This window comes from Vipera ursinii, assembly GCF_947247035.1.
Source record: "Vipera ursinii genome assembly, chromosome: 1".
NCBI lineage: Eukaryota > Metazoa > Chordata > Lepidosauria > Squamata > Viperidae > Vipera > Vipera ursinii.
The window spans coordinates 67,486,965-67,510,887 of NC_139512.1; the positions used below are offsets into that span (position 1 = coordinate 67,486,965).

At 37.3% G+C, this 23,923-nt stretch overlaps 1 protein-coding gene across 1 annotated transcript in view; it reads right to left on the minus strand.

Annotated features, from left to right (window-relative positions):
• The window catches only part of SPTBN5 (spectrin beta, non-erythrocytic 5), a gene marked incomplete at both ends in the record, with an annotated part of 118,472 nt that overhangs the window by 76,257 nt on the left and 18,292 nt on the right, over positions 1-23,923 (minus strand). The window contains 16 exons of the mRNA XM_083355348.1: positions 172-304; positions 1,468-1,631; positions 3,627-3,743; positions 4,310-4,510; positions 6,696-6,882; positions 7,906-8,132; positions 8,451-8,615; positions 9,818-9,988; positions 12,412-12,511; positions 14,465-14,604; positions 15,621-15,864; positions 16,909-17,196; positions 18,935-19,186; positions 20,243-20,373; positions 22,516-22,668; positions 23,380-23,574. Coding sequence (XP_083211474.1) covers positions 172-304; positions 1,468-1,631; positions 3,627-3,743; positions 4,310-4,510; positions 6,696-6,882; positions 7,906-8,132; positions 8,451-8,615; positions 9,818-9,988; positions 12,412-12,511; positions 14,465-14,604; positions 15,621-15,864; positions 16,909-17,196; positions 18,935-19,186; positions 20,243-20,373; positions 22,516-22,668; positions 23,380-23,574 — 2,868 coding nt within the window. The remainder of the gene's footprint in view (positions 1-171; positions 305-1,467; positions 1,632-3,626; positions 3,744-4,309; positions 4,511-6,695; positions 6,883-7,905; positions 8,133-8,450; positions 8,616-9,817; positions 9,989-12,411; positions 12,512-14,464; positions 14,605-15,620; positions 15,865-16,908; positions 17,197-18,934; positions 19,187-20,242; positions 20,374-22,515; positions 22,669-23,379; positions 23,575-23,923) is intronic.

The following is a 23,923-nucleotide window of genomic DNA, read 5'->3' on the forward strand; positions in this document are numbered from 1 at the left end:
ATTATTCCATCCAAAAAGAACATGTTCTTTTGTTCTGTACATTTTACATGTACAAAGCCAGTCTTGCAAAAATCATGTATGAAGCCACTCTTCCTGAACAGTCATGTTATATATTTTATACCATTGCAACATGTTCTGAAAATCTTTCTAACCATTAGCATTATTTCTTACAAGAACATGGTCATAATCAGCTCCATAGTCTTCAGAACTGGCCACCTGCTTCTGCTCATTGATCCAGCCCTCTAGATCTTCATATTCTCTCAGGAAGTCATGTAGTTCAAGTGTCTCCTCCAACCTTTTACCCCTAATTTGAAGTTAAAATAGAAGGAACAAAGGCAGCAGAAATGTACATAAGAGGTTTTGAGACAACCACTCTATAGAAATCACACATTCTATATCATTTTGAAGCTTAAGGCCAATGATTATAACTGAAAGAATAAGAATAGAGGAGCCTCATGAATGCAGCATTAGGCTAAGGACATTTGTGACTCGTCCCAGCTTCTGCCAACCTAGCAGTTCGAAAGCACGTAAAAATGCAAGTAGAAAAATAGGGACCACTGCGGTGGGAAGGTAACAGCGTTCCGTGCGCCTTTGGCGTCTAGTCATGCCGGCCACATGACCACGGAGACGTCCTCGGACAAGCGCTGGCTCTTTGGCTTTGAAACGGAGATGAGCACCGGCCCCTAGAGTCGGAAACGACTAGCATGCATGTGCGGGGGAACCTTTACCTTTTACCTTTACTTTGCCTTCCTCAACTTTCCTCCTTTAAAAAAGTCAGACTTCTTCAATTAATGGGGGAAAATGATATGAAGAATGCTATAAAAATATGAGTGGATTATAAGGTTGCCCTTCTTGTAGATGTGACTCTGAATGGGTTACAACTCCAATAAGAACAATATTAGTAAAAATGTGGCATCATTAATTAAGTGTGAAGAGGTTGCATCAGTTCAAAAATAAATCTTCCTCTGAAAAAAAGCCACAAAAGGAAGTTCCTCTGATATAGATGGATGCTGCATATGTGAAATTGGCTGTGGCATAATCCCATGACTAAGCACAATTTCCTGCTTCCCTGCTTTCTTATGAATTGCCTATTTTTTTTAAGCCAAGGTCATTTCCATGAAGAGGGCAAACACTTGCACCTTGTTGTATATGAAGCAAAACATATGATTAGGTAGAAACCAATGATGATGCAACATTCCTTCATGACAGCATAGATGCATATGCATTTTTTTTGCCTCTGCAGCCATGAGGTGTGATTATGTCCTACTGAATTATTAGGATTGTGCTCTCTGGCAAAGCAATATAAAACCAACAGACACAAAAATTTAGAAGCCTCCCACTGATTTTCACATTGTATGATTGAAACTCACTTCCTGATGAAAAGAAAAGAAGAAAAGAAAAGAAAAGAAAAGAAAGCTAACAAGAAAATATACAATTGGATCACACAGTCTTTTTTTCCTCCCCTACCTTGCTTTGGCCAATGTTTGTAGTTTTTGAAGCTTTGTGTGGACCTGTCTTTGAGGCATATCAACTTCATCGTAGTGGATAGAGTCTGAAAGTGGTAGAGTTTTGGCAGTTTCCTCTAGTTCCATGACTAAGTTCTGATAAATGTCAATTTCATGTTCTAGAGCCTGACCCAAAATAAGTACCAGTTGATGAGAAAACTTAGAACATTCAACAATGATAAAAAGCTATCCAGTTTTACTTAAGGTGCAAAAGTGATTCAGGAACCCCAAATTAGCAGACAATGTCAGATCTAACTGAAGCCACATTCAATACATATAAAAGAAGATAAAAGCCACTTACATGAGTTTTCCAAGGAGTTTGTTCGAAGCCATTGTAAAAACAGATTAAGTACATAAATAATGTACTGACGGGGGCAGGGGTGGGGAAAGCATAAACTATATGTAAGTAGAAGCAAGTTGTTTATATAGGACAGACATGTCAAACACAAGGCCCGGGGGCCAGATCTGGCCCACAAAGTGGTTTCATGTGGCCCACAAAGCCATCCTGGAAAGAGTGAGGGAACGGCCCCCACTGCCTTGGCCCTGGCCCAGAGACCCTCCTTCTGCCAGAGACTATCAGATCTCTCCCACTCCTGCCCGGGCCCCCATAGGCACCCTTGATGCGAACGATGTAGAGCTGGCCATGCCCACCCAGTAGGCCATACGCACTCTAGCCACGCCCACCCAGTAGGGCACGCCCACCCAGGCCATACCCACCCAGCCCCCTAAGGGCAACCTCAATGCTGATATGGCCCTCAATGAAATTGAGTTTGACACCCCTGATATAGGATTTCCTGAGAAAGAAGCGAGTTTGTGGTAACTCTGTACAGAGTTAAAGACAAATAAGTTGTTTTTCAGAATCAATTACTGTTTGAAAACTGTTGATCCTAATAAGGTACATATGAAGGTGATGCCTCTAACTGACTTGATAAAAGTACATGTTTTCTTGCAAAATTTATCATCTGTGAGAGAACACTCTGATCATAGTCTCAATAGAGCAACTGTATTCTTTAGTTGTTAGTTTGCAGTTGCTTGGGCATTCAGCAATATTTTTCTACAGTGAGATTGAAATACCATACTAGGTTTATTTCAGGACTGTACAGAACTATATATAATAGGTTGGACATATTTAAGAGGGGAAAACCTGTCTAGAGCCTTGTAGAGTATATGTGGAAATTATTCATCAATAGATTAGTGTTATTGCCTTTCCATGTCCTTTGATGTGTTGCTATTGTTCAAAACAATTAAAAATACATAGATGATGTGAATAACCATATAGACACAGGAAGTTGAAATAAACTTGAAGGTGGCCAAATGTATTATTTCTTTGAACTTTGAACAAGGTGTTGGGTAGTCCATGGTGGAAAATATTCAAAGCTGAATTGTTGAACTCTTGGTGTTCTCTAAGCTTGCTTCTTTTCTAGAAGAAGTTTCCTTAGTAGGTTAAATAACATCATCAGTTCATGGGGGAATATAATTTTCTGACTGTTTATATATAATATGGTAACTTCTCCTACTAATACCCTTGATTGGAGTATTATTTCTTCTTAAATGCTTTTTGGGTGGGGCATTGTTTCTTCTTTCTTGTTCTTGTTTATCTGGTTGTTCTTGATTATCTAATATTGGTTAATAGGTATGTGAGTGTTTGACCTTTGATTACTTCTTTTCTTGAATGGTTTATAGACTGAGTTTATCTTAATATATCTATTAATGGCTGACTCATCAGAGAACTATGTCTTCAGGAATTCTCTTTCACTTTTGGATTTACTTGTTCTCCTTGACCTCATGCACTGATATTTCTTAATTTGGAAATGAAACAGGAACAGGAACAGACTCAGACTCAGAGACCACCAAGAACCCAATATGTAATGATAATGTTGACTGGTTTATCAACAGGAATATGGTGGACTAGATATCATTTTAAAAAATACTTCATGTAGAGTTAATATTACTGTCTGAACACAATATAGTTCAAAGGGAATATGAATTTCCCATACTAATTAAGCATCAACATTTTAAGTTTAGTCTCCACATTGTATACAGTAGGTATTTAGTTGCTAGGAATGCAACTATTCAACATCTCAGTAATCCTGCATTGTTCATAGTCTGTAGATAGGTTACCTTATGTTTTGTTATATGGTTAAGAGTTGAGGCTTCATCATTACCACAATCTTTGTTGGTGACCAGTGAAAGCTTCTCTGCCACCCAATTCTCTAGGTCCCAAGTATCCATTAAGAGCTTTAAAAATGAAAAGTATGGTGATATTAAGTAAACATAAGAGGCACTAACTTTCACAGATTAGTTCTATGAAAAAGTGTTTTTTGCACTCTCAATATTAAATGAAAAGACTGCTAAAAGAATGACATATATTAATTACATACAAAGTCAGAGATTAAACATTCAGTGCAAAGCAAAATAACTTGGCGACTCCTGCAAGAGACAATGCCAAGGAACTTATAAAGCTGAAACTACTGTGAGAAGACATACTCAAAATAAGAACAATTGAGCAAGGTCAGAAAGAAGTCCTTCCTTTTTCAACAAGAAAAAAAGTAAGATATACAGTATATCCCTGTTGGCCTTTGTAATTGCTGAAGCAAGTGTAGCAGGAAGAAATCAACTCAGGCAAAACAGAATCGTCATACAAAGACAAGGCAGCTATCCCTTATTTTGAAGGATGGGAAAAATATGGCCCAGAGTCTTTTAACTCAAAAGGGATGGAGAAAAAGGATTTAGGATTTATATATTTACCACCCTTCTTGTATCCAATGTCTCTGGGTGGCTTACAACATTAAAAAAATATTTACCTGATAGTAAACAACTGACTGCTGCAGTTGCTTTATTTTTTTATCACATGCTTCTTCCAGCTCTGCCCAGTTTTTGCTCAGTTCCTGGCACTTTTCTTTGATTCTCCTAGAAGACTTACACATATCTTCTGCCATAGCATTCCCCTTTTCTAGAACCCTGGAGATTTGCTGTTTGTGGGCTTTCACTTCAACCTGTAATTCCTGGGAGAAAAACAGGCAGAAAGGTGATGGAAAAGTGAGAGACAGGACAAATAGCCAAAAGAAGCAATCAGAGAGGAACTTTGAGTCTATGTCCTATTTTTCAAAGCCTAACGTTTACGGAGTTATTTTTTGGACTCAAATGTTAAAAAAAAATTACCTGCTCCTAGTGTGTGTTCTTATGTCTTACAACCACAGATATAAGATCTCTGAACCAGAAGAGAGAAAAAATGGATTCCTGAAACTCTTATATTCGTTCTGAAGGGAAACTTTACTAAATGCATCTATTGTCTCTAATATTTCTTTGATGGCAGGAACAATGTTGATGACCTGGCCATCACTGTTCTGCCAAAGATATCTGCATACAGAAATGATAAAGAAGTTGATCAGAAACTTCCCCAGGAAGATAATGGGAATTCTTTTTGAAATGTTGCCTAAAGTTCTCAACATGGAATTTCCACTTCCATGTATAAAATAAATTATAGATATTGACAATTTATCTAATTGCTTTTGATAAAACCTAAGCGACATTTGGAAATGTTTGGTTTTGAACTGCTGAGCAATAATTTATTTGGATTAAATCAAATGTGTTTTAAACTGTTTCCTGAGTATAGAAGCACCATATTACTGCTGCCATGGCAGACGAGGAGTTGGCGAGGAGTTGTGATTTTTAATGATGCATTGTAAGCTGTCTGGAGTCGTCTCTTATGTGTGAACTGGGTAGCCATATAAATTTGTATAATAACAAACTAAATAATATTGGTATATGTGATTAATTCTTATTATAAATGCTGCTGAAATTAAAGGCATTTGATAACAAAGTGAAAGATATTGATGATGGCTTATTCTTGTTTTTAAAAATTTCGTATATTTAACAAACTTTGCTTTATAATGTATCATTTCAGATTTTTTTCTTCTTTTATTTCCTTATACCGTAAATACCTTAGAAGTCTATTGTGTAAGGCAGCTTCTTCTGTGATTGATATTTTACTGTACTGGAATTTTATGCATTCTTTTAACCATGATAGACATTCGGCATCAAATTTAAGGTTAGGAAACGCAATCTTTATAAATATTGCAAAATTTTAAATCTTATTCATGGCTTTTTCCCACTCCATAGAAATTTGTTTATCATTCTTTGCCAATTCTGCAAGGTTTTCTAAAACTTAAATTGATGCTTAAATTTGAAATAAAAAGCTAATATTGTATAGTACGTTCATTTTTATTGCTGCCTAGAAAATTTCAAGTTTTACCACTTTTCAAGATATTTTAATTTGCTTTTCTATTTTTAATAATAGTTTAATTTTTAATAATAGTTTAATTACTCATCTAATGAAATAAACACAAAAAATTAAAAATGTTCTACTAATCGCCAGTGCTAAGTTTGAACATATACAGTATTTCATTTTCTGCATATTGCTGAGTTAAGGTGTTTTGCACAATTTTCCAAAGACAAAAGCAAACCCCAAACCAATTGTTTATGTAATTGTAAAAATATCTTGGCACAGCAAGACCACCCAAACTGACTAGGGAGAATTAGTTGATTTTTAATTTCAGGTATATAATTTTCATGATTTAAACCTAATGCATGATAGTGATAATGTTTTGAAACTGGTCCCCAGCAACATTTTAAAAAGACCCAGTTTGGTATACTGGTTAAGGTGCTGGAAACCAGGAGAGTGAATTCTAGTCCTACCTTAAGCATGGAAGACTGGGTGACTTTGGGCCGATCACTATCTCTCAGCCCAACTCATCTCACGGGGTTGTTGTGGCGAGAATAGGAGGAGGAAGGAAGGAATTAAGCAACTCAAGGTTGCTTTGAGTTACTTATTAAATAATAAAGGCAAGATACCAAACAAACAAATAAAAAATAAATAAAATTCATGAATATTTCAGTGCCAAGTTCTTGGCTCACTTACACTACATTTGTCTATGGCTCTTGACCACCTTGCAGGTGTCAATCAAAATAGTAAGCTTACAGTAAGTAAGCAAAGCGGAGTACCTGCTTTGTTTTGTTTTTAGAATTGTGTCTAATGTGGGACTGATATTTGGGTAGGCTGAATCCTTGCTCCTGGTAAGTTTTCTATCTGACTGGAGAAGGAGCTGCTAATCCAAATCTAAAAAGTGAAATGGTTTTGAAAGCCCCCAGTCCAACTTTCAGAAAAAACCATCATAATTGAAGACTTACCCTCTGCTTCTGTAGCAAGCTTTGAGCCTCGTTTAAAGATTTTCCTTGGATTGTGGAATTGGCAATGGGCATTCGCTCATTAATCCATGTCATTTCCATGTCGTGGTAATGGTAGAACTGAAACAGCCCCACACTTGCCTCCAACAGATGCCCCCTCTCCGCAAGAGGTTTTTGGAGGGAATCAAATCTGTAAATTAGATGTTTAAAAAAGGCTGTTCAAATCTGTATATTTAAAAAGAATCCTTAGGATTCCTCACTGACTAAACATTTTTAATTGTTTAGTCCTATTAGTTCTAATGCCATTACTACTATTAGTAAAGTAATAATGTTAGACAAGAAGAGAAAACAGCAAGGACATTTATATAAAAATATACCTAGGAGCATTTTCCAAAACTATTTTACATTATAATTATCCAATCTATGGTATACGTGGCAATTTTAATTTGAATGTATTGCTTTTGTGTAATTTGCTATATTTTCTTATGCAGTGTTTTCCAGAAAAAAATAAAATAAATAAATAAATAAACTTTTGGAGTGATTGCAAACAGCATTTTTTGGTTATTTATTTATTTATTGGTCTCCAAGGACATAAAAATGTCACATAGTAAAGGTCACCTGATTGTGGGTGATTATTTGATGAGGATGTGCACAGAAAGTTTAAAGGTATACATTAAGTGTGCTAAACCAAAGAAACGTGATGTACCTATTTCATACTTTTTTCTTGCTTTAAATGAGACAAGTCAAATTAAGGTTTCTACTGAAATTCAGCCAGGCAAGCTGAGAATCGTACAGGTAGGAATTGGGTGGCCATATAAATCTCCTTAACAAATAAATAAATGTTCTGGGGACTACCAAAAAATTTTCTCTGAGGCTGCCTGAAGACCAAGGGCCACAGATTGTCTCTTTTCTCTTAGCAAGTATTTAACTTTAACATTTAAATATTTAATTAATTAATTGAATATTTAATATTTAAAATATTTTATTGCTACAAAAAACCCTGTGAGGCTGATTAAGGTGAAAACATGTCTTGTTATGCTTCCATAGAAGAATGGAAGAATGACTTGTCTCATTGACTTTTCTGACAGCCAACCTCAGTATTCAGTCACTGTAGCATGCTAGTAGTTTTTTCTGCTCCCTGCTTTGTATAGTAATTTGCTCTAGTTTAAAAGTAGCCTTTAGTTTTCTGATCCCTGAAAGAAGAGTAGCTCACCTTTCCAGATAACTCTGGGTCTCATCAAGAATCCTCTCTCTATTGAAATGATGTGTAGCTACACTCTTGGCCTGAGACACAATGGAATTCATTTTCTCAGCCAGGCCTTGCATTTCGTTTTCTAGCTGTCTATGCTCCTTGAGTAAATTGCGACTGGAACGCAAATCATGACCCAATTCTGCATTTCGAAGCATCCTCTCTATCTTCTCTATCTTCTCGTCAGCATCCTAAAGAAGAAAATGTAGAGATCAGATACAAATACAGGTAGTGCTCACTGTATTATGCCCACTTTAGAAAACTTTCCAAGTCTTCCCAATGCAATGCTTCTGTCTTTTTGCTTTCAGACTGGACTGGATTTGATCTTGCTAAATTTTGGGGGGCTTACATGTAGTAACTGGCTACAGGGAACCTAAGGGAAATTAAAAGTTGCTCTTCAATTTCTGTAATGTCACAAGGCCTTTATATACTGTCTTAGATATTTTAGTATTTGGAGGTTATTTTAAATTTAACTGTAATAAATAATTCCCTCATGCATTACTCCTGACCTCAAGAAGCTCCATCAGTTGTTCCTGCTGGCCAGCCTGCCTCAGTTTATCTCCATGTTCTATCATCTTGCTGTAGAGCTTCTCCCATTTCTTCTTTATTTCTGACATTTTGTCCTGAATGGAATCTGCAGCATAGTGGTCATTTTGTACCAGTTGATTTCCAGCCTAGAGGAACACAATACATTTAGTCAAAAACATTTCTCTTGATATCCCAAAAAATAATGGCTATTTCTACTTGCTGATCTTTATTCAGAGAAATTGCATGTATAGTATAAATCTTCATCCCTCACACCAATTGTTGATCATCAGTTATCAATAACAATAATATTACAACTCTACACCTTGAGTGAAGACACACTGGCCTACTTCCTAGGAGGTGCATTATGGGTAACAGTATCTGACTTGGAAGGTAGTCTCTGAATTAGACATGCTAGCATGCATTAGAATACTAAATCCATGCCTGAGGTAAAATTGACTTTGATTGCACTTATGGCATTTTAGCCAAAATGTGCTCAAACTGACCAGTATTGTCTTTCTTGTTAGTACAGAACATGTTTGTAACATGGTTATGATTAATGCTGGTAATCTAAAATGAGCTACTGTATGTGAAAGGTATGAGGAGTAGAAGAAATCAGTTTTGGTAATCTGGTAATGATTGATTTGAATGATCCTGCAAGTAGATTTGATGAATGTGTGCAGGAAAAGTGAAGGTGTAGATTTAAGATCAGAAGTTATAAAATGGTGTAATCTAGGTTGTTCTGGATAGGTACAAAAATATAAATTCATAGATTGTTGATAGCTCTATATGTTATGTTTCAGTGATATTAAAGAACTAGACATGAAAAATTAAAATACTGTTGTTGTTTTCTGCTCCAGAGAAATTCTTCAATCATTCATTCACTTGCATTGTCAAGATGTGCACTCATATGTTGATACATCCAATTTGAAAGCACCTAAATGATGAAGCTTCTAAACTGACCATGCAGTCTTAAGCTGAATATTAGAAATCTGATTCTCATTTTAATTTTCTTTTAAAAAAATAAACACAGGTTTTGCAGGAATTTTAGAGAAAATTGTCACTAGTGATTTATAGAATCAACCTGCTATTGTTGTGGTAATATGAAGTCTTCTATAATATTATTAATGTGATGGTTTGCACGAGGCTACAAACTGCTAGTATGGAAGTCTTCCAAGATTCAACACTGTATTTTGGGTACATGGACATAAGCTTATTTTCTTCTTAGTTGTATCTTAGCAATTTGCATAGAATCTCTGTATGTAATTTTATAATTCTCTCATTAGCCAAAGAGTAACAAATTCCTGGCCCTTCTACTAGTCATCTTTCTACCTGCATGAGATCACCTTACCGTCATCAGCCCCATAAAATGCTTCTTATTGGCCATCATTTCTTGTTCCGCAGCCTCATGCCTTTTCAGCTTCCGTAAGATATTTGTTGGGTCACGATAAGACTCATCTGATGCTATCTTGTATTTTTCTTCCATCCATACCAGGAGCTCAGCAGTGTCACGAATGAACTCCTGCAATTGTATATATTAGATTTTCAGTACTTGAGTGGACAATACAGTGTACTGTATCTTACATCTAGCATATTAAAGACTCCTAAGACCAAAAATACTTTCATAAAAGACTGGAAGCCTTTTATGGACTTTTTCTTGAAAATGGGAAAAAAATGAAATGGTGATTTCTGGATTTGCTGTTTTAAAAAGGTTAAATATGAGATGGAGATGGCCTTGGGCTAGGCTGAAACAGGAAATAAGATTTGTCCCGTGTCTGGGACTAAGCAAGTGTATTCTGAATGCTTAACAAACATTACACACACACACACACACACACACACATATATATATATATACAGGGACGCGGTGGCTCAGTGGGTTAGGACGCTGACTTTGTTGATCAGATGGTTGGCAGGTTGGCGGGTCGAATCCTGAGTGCCACGTAACAGAGCGAGTGCCTGTTACTCGTCCCAGCTTCTGCCAACCTAGCAGTTTTAAATGCAAGTAGAAAAATAGGGACCACTACGGTGGGAAGGTGCACCTTTGGCATCTAGTCATGCTGGCCACATGACCACGGAGACGTCCTCGGGCAAGCGCTGGCTCTTCAGCTAAACATATATAATGTTTATCTTTTTATGTAAATAACTACAGTTAAATGTAAAATATAATATATTCAATATATATATATATAAAGACTCCTTTGATCATTGCTGCTCCAGTGGGTGGCAGCAAACACCTTATCTTGTCTGATTTGTTTTTTAAAAAAATTGGATTTGTACATGGATAGGAGATTGTCAGAAAATCCATAGATAGAGTGGGAAATGGAAAATACATCCTGGAAGAAGATAGTGGCAAACCACTTCTATATTAATGACAAGGAAAACTAGATGTATGTGTCATTAAGTCACCAGGAACTGAGCTTGGCTTGAAGAAGACCTTACTTTTAGATTGTTTCTATCAGTTATTTAAATAAAATAAATAAAACATCCTTTGCCTAGAAAATTTAAGTATTTTATACCTGTTCTTTAGGCTACTGCTAAGCTTGTAAGCCGCCCTGAGTCTTCGGAGAAGGGCGGGATATAAATGGAATTAAAATAAAATAAATAAAAATAAATAAATATATGGCCCAGTTTCAAATGAATGTTCAAGCTGCCTTTTACAGTCCCAGTGAATGATCAGAAAACTCAGTGTTTTCTCATGTTAAAGCTATCAAAATATGAAGTTGTAACCTGGCCTACACAGAGATAGTTTTAAATGAGGGAAACATTTAGAACTGTGATATTTCAACTGGGAACAAGCATATATCTGAAGATCAGAGTAGCCTTAACTCTAGAAAGCATTTATGATCTGGCTCTTCTTATGTGCCTTTGGGATATCAATGTGTTTCATTTCCTTGCAGAGATGGTGCCTGTAGAACACGGGTGCCAAACGTACCACGTCACATAATGTGTCGCAACGTATTTCAACTTTTTTTGCAATGCGGGAGCTGGGGTGGGTGTGGCCTCTGCATGATGCAGCCGGCCCACGGGCAGGCAGTTTGACACCCCTGCTGTAGAATGTTGTATTGATTTTTTTTTTGGTCTCCCATAGTATCAATTTGATCTTGCAGGGTTGGTTTACTTTGTGTTCTTTCAATTGCACAATTTCATCTGAGGGGGGTCCTTGGTGCTTTCTGAGCTTGGTTGATCTTGGTTGGTTCTTGCAGATATTTTATTTCTCAAACTAGGTAACATCATCAGTGCTGTGAGCTACAAATATTCTCCTTTATTGGTACAATTTCAGCTGTTGGGACCCTGGGAGTGTGCCTTCTCCTGCCATCTGGCAAACTCTTCTAATAAATTATTATTAGTTTTAAGATCAAGTTTTAACCCAATTTCTGTATTTGAAATGTGAGCTACTCAAAGTCACTTGGAAGTGGAGAGACATATAAGTCTCAGTAAACAAAATTTAAATGCATTAAATAAAAGAAGTGTAACATATGCCTTTTGTCTGTATATGTAGACTGTCTATTACCATGTCAAGTTAAGCCAAGATCAAACAAACATAATATAACTTAGCTGACAGGAATGTACAACTTTTCTGGGCTGAGGGCACACCTGGCCTTTCAGTGGCATGCTATGAGTCATTCTCCATAAAATAGAGGGTGAGAAAGAGACAAAATTACTTCTACATTTCATTTAAATTAAATATAGTTCTTACATTTAATCATTTTCCATTCTGCCAGGGGTTTAAGTATACATGTATTTTATAATTCACTAACAAAATTCAGAATTTGGAGGCCACATGTGATCCTGGGGGTCACTGGTTTTATATACTTCTGATTTAATACGACATATAACACCACAGTCAGATTGAGATGAAGTATGATGAGTTGGAAAATGCATAGTTCAGAGTGATAAGTTCAAACTTTCTACAAATAGTCTGCAACACATCAATATTCTGACCTGTAGTAGAAGAGAATGTAATAGCCTCCTTTTTCTCTGCTCATATTTATTTATGAGCATTTTCCATCTTTCACATAAGGTAACCATTGTTTTCTTAATCCTGCAGAAGAAGTAACAGATGCTTCATTTTCTTGAAAAAACATTCTGGAGGAGTGGGAGGGAACAGAAAGAGAAATAGGAAAATAGCTATCATGACCTCTATAAATAGAATTATAGGTGTTGAGGCTAAATACAGTGTGTCTCAACTCCCATAATTCTGGTGACCCATGTACATTATTACCATTTAATTTACTATTAATTTTACCTTTACTACAGCAAATATGTTTGATTTTTCTGGTTAAAAGAAGAAAAGTTACTGTTATACAAATTCCTTTTACGAACTTAATAGCATATTTCAAATTCAAGAATGATTATCATTGTTTTTAATTTCATAAATTTTCTATCAAACTAATTCATCATAATGATTCTGAATCTTATTAGTGCTATATGCTGGGCTTTATCTGAAATAAATGATACTTAACAATAAGCAGATGGAGTTACAGAACTCACACTGTCAAGATTGCAAAGTTTTCTTTGTGTGGCTAAGGGAAACTGAGGCACGGTTAATCCAAGTGGTGTGCTTTATGCTGCTCAGTGGACTCATTTCAGATAACAGGTCTCTTCATGGTTTGCACTAGCCCAGGGGTAGGCAACCTCGGCTCTTTTATGACTTATGGACTTCAGGAATTCTGGGAATTGAAGTCCATGAGTCATAAAAGAGCCGAGGTTGCCTACCCCTGCACTAGCCATTAAAATTAATACAATGCCAAAATTTGTGTTCCCACAAGCTGTTTCTTCCCCTACTGTAAAAGCTTCTGGTTTTTTTCCCCCTTTATGTGTAGGCTGCTTAGAATTTCTTAAGGTGTTGTATTTATTGGTATCTAGTGGCAGCAATTGTTTTTTCTGGTATCATTGTCTCTATTACTTTTTTGGCTCTCTGATGATACTTGATGATCTGAAGAAGCCCAATAGGTTGACTTTCCCTGGTGAGTCTTTCCTCAGAATTTAATTACAACATGGGAAAAACCCATTACAGTATGAATCACTGGACATACTCAGGCATTTCCTTGCTGATTTGATAAAGAAGAAAGATTAAAAAAAAGCCTAAAGTCCCTCAATGAGAACGTTATTTGTTATGTAGGCAGGCACCTGCATAGCAACAGCCACCAGGGGGCGTTGGCCTGAAGGGTTTTGGCAGGAAACCCAGTTTCGGCGGGAAACCTAGGGCCAACCCCATTGGCTGTCCGCTTACCTGGCTAGGTATTTAAGGAGGCCAGGTAACCCTCATTCCTCAGTACGCTACCCCCTCCAATAAAGAGCTGAACACGTACTCCGGCTGGCATCTCTTCCTTGCGTTTGACCCACTACACAATATTATTGATCTTTAATTTCTGCAAGGGTGAATCCCCCCCATAAGATTGAATGAGAAAGAGGAAAAAGGGCAGGACACAATAAGCACAAGAGTAATTCTCACCTCTCCTCCTTTGAGCTTCCAACTGAGAAACAAGAAAAACAACGAACTATTTTTGAGAAATGCTCCCCTGATTTTCATCTTCTCAAGCATTGATAATTCAGAAGGTTTTAGTTATATAATGAGAGAAATGGCTCTCTTCAGACATGATCTATCCAGACTACTGCTTTCAATGTACTGTAAAGCCATTTTGAAAGCTTAAGAGAATATTGGTGGTCCATTTTATTCAGCAGAAGAGTGAATAAAATGCAGAAGCTGCTATATTCTATAGAGAGATGAAGCAATTACATTTGTTATTAAGTTTTTAAAGTGCATTTCAATTGCAATGAAATAGCTTGCAAAAATATAAATCATCTTGTCAACACTAATACTAAGCCAGCTTCTGAAAAAGATAATTTATTTGTTTTCCTGAGTTCACTCCCTTATTTAACAGCATGCACACAGACACACATTCAGGTCAAGGGGAGGAATTTATGAGCTTCTTGATAATAGGTTTGTGCAGTCTCACAGTCTCTCCTCTTTTGTAGTTCTCAGACGACATACCTGTCAAAAGCAAAATGACCCCTTTCTATTAGCTGCTCTCCTTGGCCATTGGCTGCATTTGCTCGACGTTTCAACACCAGCAGCACTTGTTCAAAATCCTCATGTCGCTTCAGGAGACTCCGAGTTGAATCCACGTGATCCTGAAGGAAAGAGCATAAGAGTTATGATATCCCCATGTTATTTTATGTCTATCTCTAGAACACGTGAATGCTCTGAAACCTGAGCTAGCTGGTTGAGGGTAATGTAACAATAATTTAAGAGTGCTTATTTGCCTCCCCTAGAATTTAATTAATTTAATTAACATTCTTAACGATGATGCTAGATGGTGTTGAACTGCTATTATTCTCCGTTCGCTTCAGTGGTTATGAAGTTCTGAGACCACTTGAGTGGAATTTGCCTGTCCTGGGTGTACAAATATGGAGGCAAAGCTTAGATTCCTGACCTTGAGTCAGAACAGGGGATATCGGTCTGAAAACACTTCTTCTGCCTCTAGAGCTGCACCTTTCGACCACCCTGAGAGTATTTTGTAAAGCATGAATGTATTTTGTAAAACAGGGCATTTTGTGGCTCATTGTGTTCTTTTTGTTAACTTAAAATGGACGGAATGCCTTGTTATTATTTATATTTATTTGTATGTTGGTTTGAAGTGATTAGTTCTGTATTTTTAATCGTTATTGTTAAGCAGTCTGGAGTTCTATGAAGTATATAAGCTTTGTAAAGACAGGTAGTCCTTGAGTTACAACAGTTCATTTAGTGACTGTTCAAAGTTACAATTTAACTGATAAAAGTGACTGTTTTTCACACTTATGACCACTGCAGCATCCCCATGGTCATGCGATCAAAATTTGGACGCTTGCTAACTGGTTCATATTTATGATGGTTGTAGTGTCCCAGGATTATGTGATCCCCTTTTGAGACCTTCCAACAAGTAAAGTCACTGGGGAAGCCAGATTCACTTAACAGCCATGTTACTAACTTAAGCACTGTAGTGATTCACTTAACAACTATGGCAAGAAAGGTTGCAAAATGGGGCAAAATTAATTGAACAGCTATTTCACATAGCAACAGAAATTTTGGGTTCAGTTGTGATTGTAAGTCGAGGATTCCCTATAAATAAATTCCAGTCTAAATTTAAAATAAAATCATTATTATTTACCCCAAGATTATCAGTCTGAAGAAAGGCCTCATGACTGGAGATAGCAGCAAGGATTGAATCAACTTCTTTGATGAATTTCTGCAGTTCTAGATTTTCCTGTAGCTTCTTCATTCGCTCTGTCCACAACTCATCCAGCTCATTCCTTCCTTGAGCAACTCTGTCTATATATTCACCAACATCAGGAGATCCAATGTTGGATGAACTATCTGCAACCTTCTGACCTAATTCTTGCAGCTGTTTAAATCTGTCAAAAGATTCCAAAACAATTGCATACTGTATATTCCATTTTGTTTGAATAGCATATACATATTCATGTTTTAAGGTTTTCAAGTTACATATGCTTCTTTACAGAGGCATAAGTGATTAAATATATCTATTCAATAGATGGACAAGGACAGTAGCATTCAATTGGTATTGAGGAATATATAGTCCTGGTTCGTACATTGCATTAAAATATTATGTTATTTTGGTTTAGAGAGTTGTATTAATTCATCCATTATAGATTGTAACCATAATATCTGGCTTATTATGGCTTAGTCTTTTACATAAAGACAATAATGGTAGTCAATAACTATGATTTAGCATAGTGTTTGCAAACCCCACCTCTGCCTTTGGTGACTGTTCTGTTCCAGCCTATGACCGGCCCTGTTGGAATGTCAGGGACAACCCCTTTTTATATTCAATAGGCTGGAACTAATCCAACCAAATTTATTTGCAAAAGCTAAACAAAAATGTTCAAACAAAAGTTAAACAAATAAAGACCAAAACTTTATCAGAAGCTCTTCAAACGGTTGCCTTCAGCAACCAGCACCTCCCACACATTCCCCTTTTAAACAGCAGTCTCAAGGCATGGCTTCTCATTGCCTTCTCCTGAGTTGCCTCATTGCTTTCCTTTGCTCAGTTCTGCTAGATTGCCTCCTGCTTCTAGTGTCCCTGAACAGAGCCAGCTGTGGATCATCTTCTTCCAATCTTTCAGGCTCACACAGCTGGGTCTGAGGAGGAACAAGACGGGAGGGGCCTGGCTGAGAGTTCTGCAGTGCATCAGAACCGTCCTCTGACACCAAAGGCTCTCCAAACCCCTCCTCCTCCTCCTCTTCAGAATTGTCCGACTCAGCTGCCGAAACCACAGGCTGACGCTGAATCACAACAGTGACTAGAATAACTGCACCTCTGATAATCCTTTTTATAGGAGTAATCGTGGTTTAAAACTGTCCAAATAGGTACTGCAAACTGCATCTTGATTACTATCTGAGCAATTCTTATTATTACTATAATGGCTTACAAGTACCTGTGATTCTGGCTATGTATCTCTTTCAGCAAGTCCTGGTGTTCTTTCAAGAGCTGTTCTGCAGAGACCACATCTACACACATCTCTTCACTTGTCAGTTTCTCCTTCATACTGTCAATCCACAAGAGGAGTCTGTGGCATTCTTGCAGAAAAGCTTGATGATCCCTTGCTATCTGCAAAGCCACCTTCTTCTCCTCTGCTTTTAACTTTAACATTAATAATAGATTCTCCATGTATTCTCCATGTTCTTTTATGGTATGACTTTCTGCAGGATTGGTATCCTTGATTCTGTGTAATGAAGCCAGAGACACATTCTTGAATTAGAATTAATTCCAATTATTAACCAAAGTTGAATTTCCCTTAAAAAATGTATGCCTGATATATTGTCCTGAATACTGTTAATTCATTGTTCTTTTTTCCACATCTCAATATTATTATATGATAAATATAATATGATATGAAAAATTTCCATGATTTGGAAATACATGTAAACATATTTCCAGAAAATTAATTAGAATCTATGTTAGCATGTGTAGGGAAAATAGGATAAAATGCATACAATGTTGAGCTAAAACATACCAGCTGAAAGTTAACTCTATTTATGAACTCATTATCTTACTGAATGGAGGGCTGCCTTCCTAAATTGATACATTTATTTAAAATATTAAATAAATTGATGTGAAATGTGTTGTGTATTTAGGGAAATGATAATAAGCAGGCATATACATAGAATGAAGGCTACTGCTAAGCTTGTAAGCCGCCCTGAGTCTTTGGAGAAGGGCGGGATATAAATGGAATTAAAATAAAAAATAAAATAAAAATATGACCATGAAAAGTAGTATAATAGTCAATTTAAAGAGAGCCAGGTTAGTGTAGTGGTTAAAGAGCCAGGGCAGAAATTAGGAAATCATGACTTCTAGTCCTGCCTTAGACACAAATCCAACTGGATGACTTTGGGCCAGTCACTCTTTCTCAGCCCGAGGAAGAAGGGAATGGCAAACCACTCCCAAAAAATGTTGTCAAGAAAACTGCATGAATTAATCTGGGCAGTTGCTAGGAGTCAAGACAGGCTTGGAGGGACACACAAAAAGTTAATTTGCAATTAGTTAACCATGAACATCACTGAGCAATTTTGGGACAGTCATAGAAACTGAGAAGCTACTTATGTCAGCTGGAATGACTTCTAGTCAGGTTTTATCTGATGGTAGAAGTGTTACTCAATGACTCCGGAAGGACTTTATATATCAGTTTATATCTGATGCTTTTAAGGTGTCAGTCAGGGCTGAACTAGCAAGACAGATTCTCTAGTATTGGGCCTCATAGCCAGGAGCCTTCTTCTAGATCTAGGTTCCTTTCAACTAAGCTAATTTTCTGATTGTTACGCTGAACTGAGCCAAAGAGGGATAAGATAACTTTGCAGGTTATTCTGTGTCCCTTGAAGGAAAGCAGGAGTTACCATAATGAAAAGAAAGGATCTTAAAAAATATTGTTTTGGGCTTTGAGCACAAAGGCAATTCCTAATAACATTGGTTCCTAAAGGAAATCAACCCTGACAGTTCATTGAAAGGACAGATACTGAAGCTGAGGCGCAAATACTTTGGCCACTAAATGCGAAGAGAGGACTCATTGGGAAATACCCTGATGCTGGGAAAGATTGAAGGCAAAAGGAGAAGGGGATGGCAGAGGATGAGATGGTTAGATAGTGTCATTGGCACAATGGACATGAATTTGGACAAACTCTGTGAGGCAGTGGAGGATAGGCGGGCCTAGTGTTCTTCTTTCTATTCATGGAGAAAACCTATGTCCAAACTCCCATTTATTCAATGAGGCAAACCCCTTTTCTAAGAAGCAAAATGCATCTCCGTATTATTACTGCTAATCAAGTAAAGGAAGAGGTATGCATAGTTGCTGTTCCTAAATCAAGTTTGATATGCGGGTGTCACTCTTTGCTTAAACTGGTATCCAGATTATAAGTGTAACAACTATAATACTATTACTATAACATAGTAAAGAACTGATTTCTTACAAATTGGCTGCCCTCTTTTGGTATTCAATTTTTCTCTCCAGAACTAAGATTTCTCTTTCACAGGCCGAAAGCTTGCGTGACTGCACTTCCAAGACAGCAGCCTTGCTCCCTTGCCCCAAATTCTCAAGGCTGGCCATCTTGTCTTGTAACAGTTCCTGAGTGTCTTGGCAATCCTGAAGAAATGTCTTCACATCGGTAACCCCAATCAGTTTGGAGCCTTTTTCTTCTTTTAATGCTTCCAGACATTCCCACCTAAAAAAAAAGACAAAAAATAAAGCAGAGCTCATTATGTTTAGTCAGGAATACGCCTGCATGTATAGAGATATTGAATTTGAAGTTTTAAGAATAGTTTAAATATAGAAAGCAGAAAACGGCAATAGTCCATTCACTATGTTGTGTCAGGTACATTGGAAACCAAATATGCACCTCAGTATCTAAAGAATAGTAGGGATGCGGTGGCTCAGTGTGTTAGGACGCTGAGCTTGTCGATCAGAAGGTCGGCAGTTTGGCGGGTCAAATCCCGAGTGCCGCGTAACAGAGTGAGCGCCTGTTACTCGTCCCAGCTTCTGCCAACCTAGCAGTTTGAAAGCATGTAAAAATGCAAGTAGAAAAATACGGTGGGAAGGTAACAGCGTTCCGTGCGCCTTTGGCGTCCAGTCATGCCGGCCACATGACCACGGAGATGTCCTCGGACAAGCGCTGGCTCTTCGGCTTTGAAACGGAGATGAGCACCGGCCCCTAGAGTCGGAAACGACTAGCACGCATGTGCGGGGGAACCTTTACCTTTACCTTATCTAAAGAATTTAGGCTCTTGGCAGTTGCCTGGACAAGTCCTTGCAGCCTCCTTCTTAGAGCTGAGAGTGACTGGCCCAAAGTCACCTAGCTGGTTTTCTGCCTAAGGCAGGACTAGAACTTCTGGTCTCTAGGTTTCTGGCCTGGTGCCTTAAACCACTATACCAGGCATAGGCAACCTTGCCTCTTTTATGACTCTTGGACTTCAACTCCCAGAATTCCTGAGCCAGCCTGGCTGGCTCAGGAATTCTGGGAGTTGAAGTCCATCAGTCATAAAAGAGCCATGGTTGCCTACCCCTGCACTATATAAAACTGGTTCTCTTGTTCATTTTTACCTAGTTAAAATAAAAATAAACTTTATATGTTTTGGAAAAGCTAATTATTATATATTTAAGGGTGTGGGTCCTTTCAAATATTTGCAAAGTAGAGTCTCTTAGATGTCACTGCATCCAAGTTTTTAAAAGACCATATATCAAAGTTGTGTTCTTTATTTGTTATCAGTTATGTTTTTTTTACCTCTTGTTTATCTCTTGCTTACGACTTTGGATCTCCTTCTGTTTTCCAGGACACCTCTTAGAAAACATATCTGCTGAGGAATTGGTCTCATCCAGCTGTTTTTTCCCAACAGCCAATTCTATTAAAAAACTCTAGGGAAAGAGACAGTAAACTAATTTATAAACTTTCATCTCTGCCATAGTTATTTATGAAAATTATCTGGGGGGGTGTAAAATGGCAAACATATGCATGATGCTATTTTGCCACCATGACAATTTGTTGCAGAAGCTGATAATTGTTTGCAATTGTTTACAATCACTGTCTTATGTAAAAGTTTTTCTTTATTATAATTACTAATTCTGCATATCAAACATGTTTCCAGATGGGGCAGCCTCAGACATTACCAGCCAAAACTAATGGGCAGCCATTCCAATTTCATTCCTTAACAGAAATCTGAAGAAATGGTGGGAAAAATGGGAGAAATACAAATAGAAAATGACATCAAAAATACCCACTTTAATTGGGTACCCAGGGTTTCTCCAAGTTAAAAGTGCTTAGGATAAACTTGGGTGGGCAGAAAACTTTACCAGCATTTATTTATGCAATTTATGCAATCCAGATGGAATTTACAGATGCTAATGATAGAATAATAAAAATAATTAGTATGTTAAGTTATTAAAAGGTAATTTCATACATTAAAATTAATATAATGGTGCCAATAGGCTGTAATCACACTCCTTAACACTGGAGGGGCTTAGAGGGGAGGGGAGTTTTGACAACACCAAGAGGTTTACTTGTCTATCAAAACCCATGCCTGGTTTTATTGTTTTAGACAAGTGGTACTGGAAGAGGGAACGGTGTGATAGAATGGATAAGAAAGCAGACTTTATCTTTTCCTCTAGCATTCCAACTAAGGCTACTCTTGGACAAGTGCACGACCATTTCCCAACCTGGTCTAAGAACTAATGAACACGGTTTGCTGGCTGACATGTTTTGAAAGTTGTTTGAACAGGATCTACTCACCTTTCAAAATAGTCAGCCAGTCCGCAACAGCTGCTGAGTATATCCCTCTTTCAAAGCCAAGACTCTAAGCTTGGGATCAAGAGAGACAGTCGTGTTGATAAGAACCACTGCCCCACCAGGATGGTTTTGATGGACCATGCCATGCTTAAGAGACATCATATCCGTGAATAGAATAGAATAGAGCTGGAAGGGACCTTGGAGGTCTTCTAGTCCAGCCCCCTGCTTGAGCAGGAGAACCTATACCATCTCAGACAAGTGACTGTCCAGTCTCTTCTTCAAAACCTCCAGCCATGAAGCCCCTGCAAGTGGTTCCACTGGTTAATTGTCCTCACTGTCAGGAAGTTTCTCCTTAGTTCCAGGTTATTTCTCTCCTTGATTAGTTTCCATCCATTGCTTCTTGTCCTGTCCTCTGGTGCTTTGGAGAATAGGTGGGGCTCCCTCTTCTCTGTGGCAGCCTCTCAATATACTATATATATCAGGCTCATGCCATTCCATAGGGATTATTGGAACACAACACTGATAGAATAGATGGTGAAGCAAATTAAATTGTACCCACAGCTAGGAGCTGCTGACCTCTTGGGTTGCATCTGTAAATGTTACTTTAACATTGGAAGTCCTTAGGCTAATTTAGGGCTGCTCTTGGGAAAGAGATGAAAGTAATTTTGTGGAAATATGTACATCCCCCCCCAAAGTGCAGGAAATCCAGGGCATATTTGCCCTGGGGTTAGATACAAGGGGAGAAAGGACTCAAGGCTTATAAAGGCATAACTTGTCTGGAATAAATCTGTCTTTTTTTAAAGTGGAACTCAATATTAAAAAGTAGATTGCATGTGGACACAAAATCTGCCATCAAATACAGGTAGTCTTTATTTATTGATGGTAATTGGGACTGGTTAAATCTCAAATAATTTATCACCAATTGCTGTTCTTCTGAATAATCCCTTTGGTTAATCTTTATACTGGGTTTAAAATTGTAATATTATTTTCTATAACTTGTAGATCCTCTGTTTGTTCAATAATTAACCTGTAAAGGTATTTCAGTTTCAATTAAGTCTCTCTTGTTTTGGCTGCTACAAACTAACAATGAATAATTGACAGTCTGAACAAGCACAGGTGGTTTTCTTTGCAGATTTACCAGTCAAACCAACATATCTAACCATTGGTTAAAAATCTTGCCATAGTTTTACTAAAATACAACATTTTATGTCAGTATTAATCTTTTATAAATGAAGACGAATCAGGAACTCAAAGTACAGCCTATTAATAAAGACCTGGAATTTTTGCTGCATAGCTTCCACATTGTCAGCTTTGGGTTGAATGGTCTGGAAAATTTTATCCTTGTCATCTATCCAAGATTGAAACTCTTCACAGGAGTTGTAATATTGATACAGTTGGATTCTTTCTTGTAACTCTTTTTTCCTATGCTGTTTGGAAGAAATTAGAGATGCTTGAATAAGCACTAAAGCATTGCTGATAAAGTAGGCATTCTAGCAGTAAAATTAGTCAGAAATATCAACTGAATTTAAGAAAATCCATGTTTCTAAACACACCATTCTACACATCCATCTAAATTTGTCTCAACTTACCTCAACAACCCAAACATAAGGAGCATTATGCCAACTAGATAAATCATGGATTAGATTTCCTTGGAGATTAGAATGGCCCCAACCCTGTTAGCCTTTCATGTGCCCCTAAAAGTCTGGCTATGTTCCCATGAATGAGTTAAGGGGCTTGTTTCCTGGCTATTTTACTAACTGGCCAAATATATTGCTCTTGTGTATATTTAGTGGGGATGTTATTCATGTTTTTTATTATTTTTTATTATTTTAACTATATTTTTTGAATTATAAGCCACCCAGATTCACTGACTGAGGCGAATGGCTATAGAAATTGATTGATTGATTGAACGAATGAATGGATGAATGAAACCTGTTTTGATCTCTTTCAGACTTTCCCCATGAACATCCTTGTCTAGGGGAAAAGCTGTAAGAGGCTCCATTCTTTTTCCTTTATGATCTGTCCACATATTCAGTTAAAGAAATGAATGAAGCTCAGAAAAGGCTAATGTGTTTCGGATATTTCACTATACAGAGAAAAGCAAAACAATCCAATAGATTATTAGGAAAAAATAGTACCTCAGCCATGGTTTGCAGTTTTCCATACAGCAAAACAGCGTTCTTCTGCATTTTCCATATGTTTTCCATAATAATGTGTGAATCAGAGTCAAGTTGTCCAGTGAATGTAGCTTTGACAAGAGTCTGTGAAAGATAATGATTTGAGGGCATTTTAGCTACTCTCTGGTTGTTGATTTCTGAATTTGCTGCTGGCATCTGCTCAGAGAAATAGACACAAAATTCTATGCTCAATACTGAGTTCTGTTACTCACAAATGCTAAATAATGCTTAATTCCAGCTTCATTTATATATTTAAAGACTCAGGGCTTTTTTTTCTCATAGAACGCTCAGAACAGAGTTCTGGCACCTTTTTTGGATGGAACCTTGTAGGGTAGGCAAGGTGGGTTGTATGACGTGTGAGTTCCGGCACCTTTTTCTTTTTCAAAAAAAGCACTGTAAAGACTGATTATGTTACAAAATAATGTGCATCTAAAAGGTAAGGATTTATTAACCAGAGATACTCAAATATAGAAAAAAGATAAAATGAGACTGCCTATTATGGAGT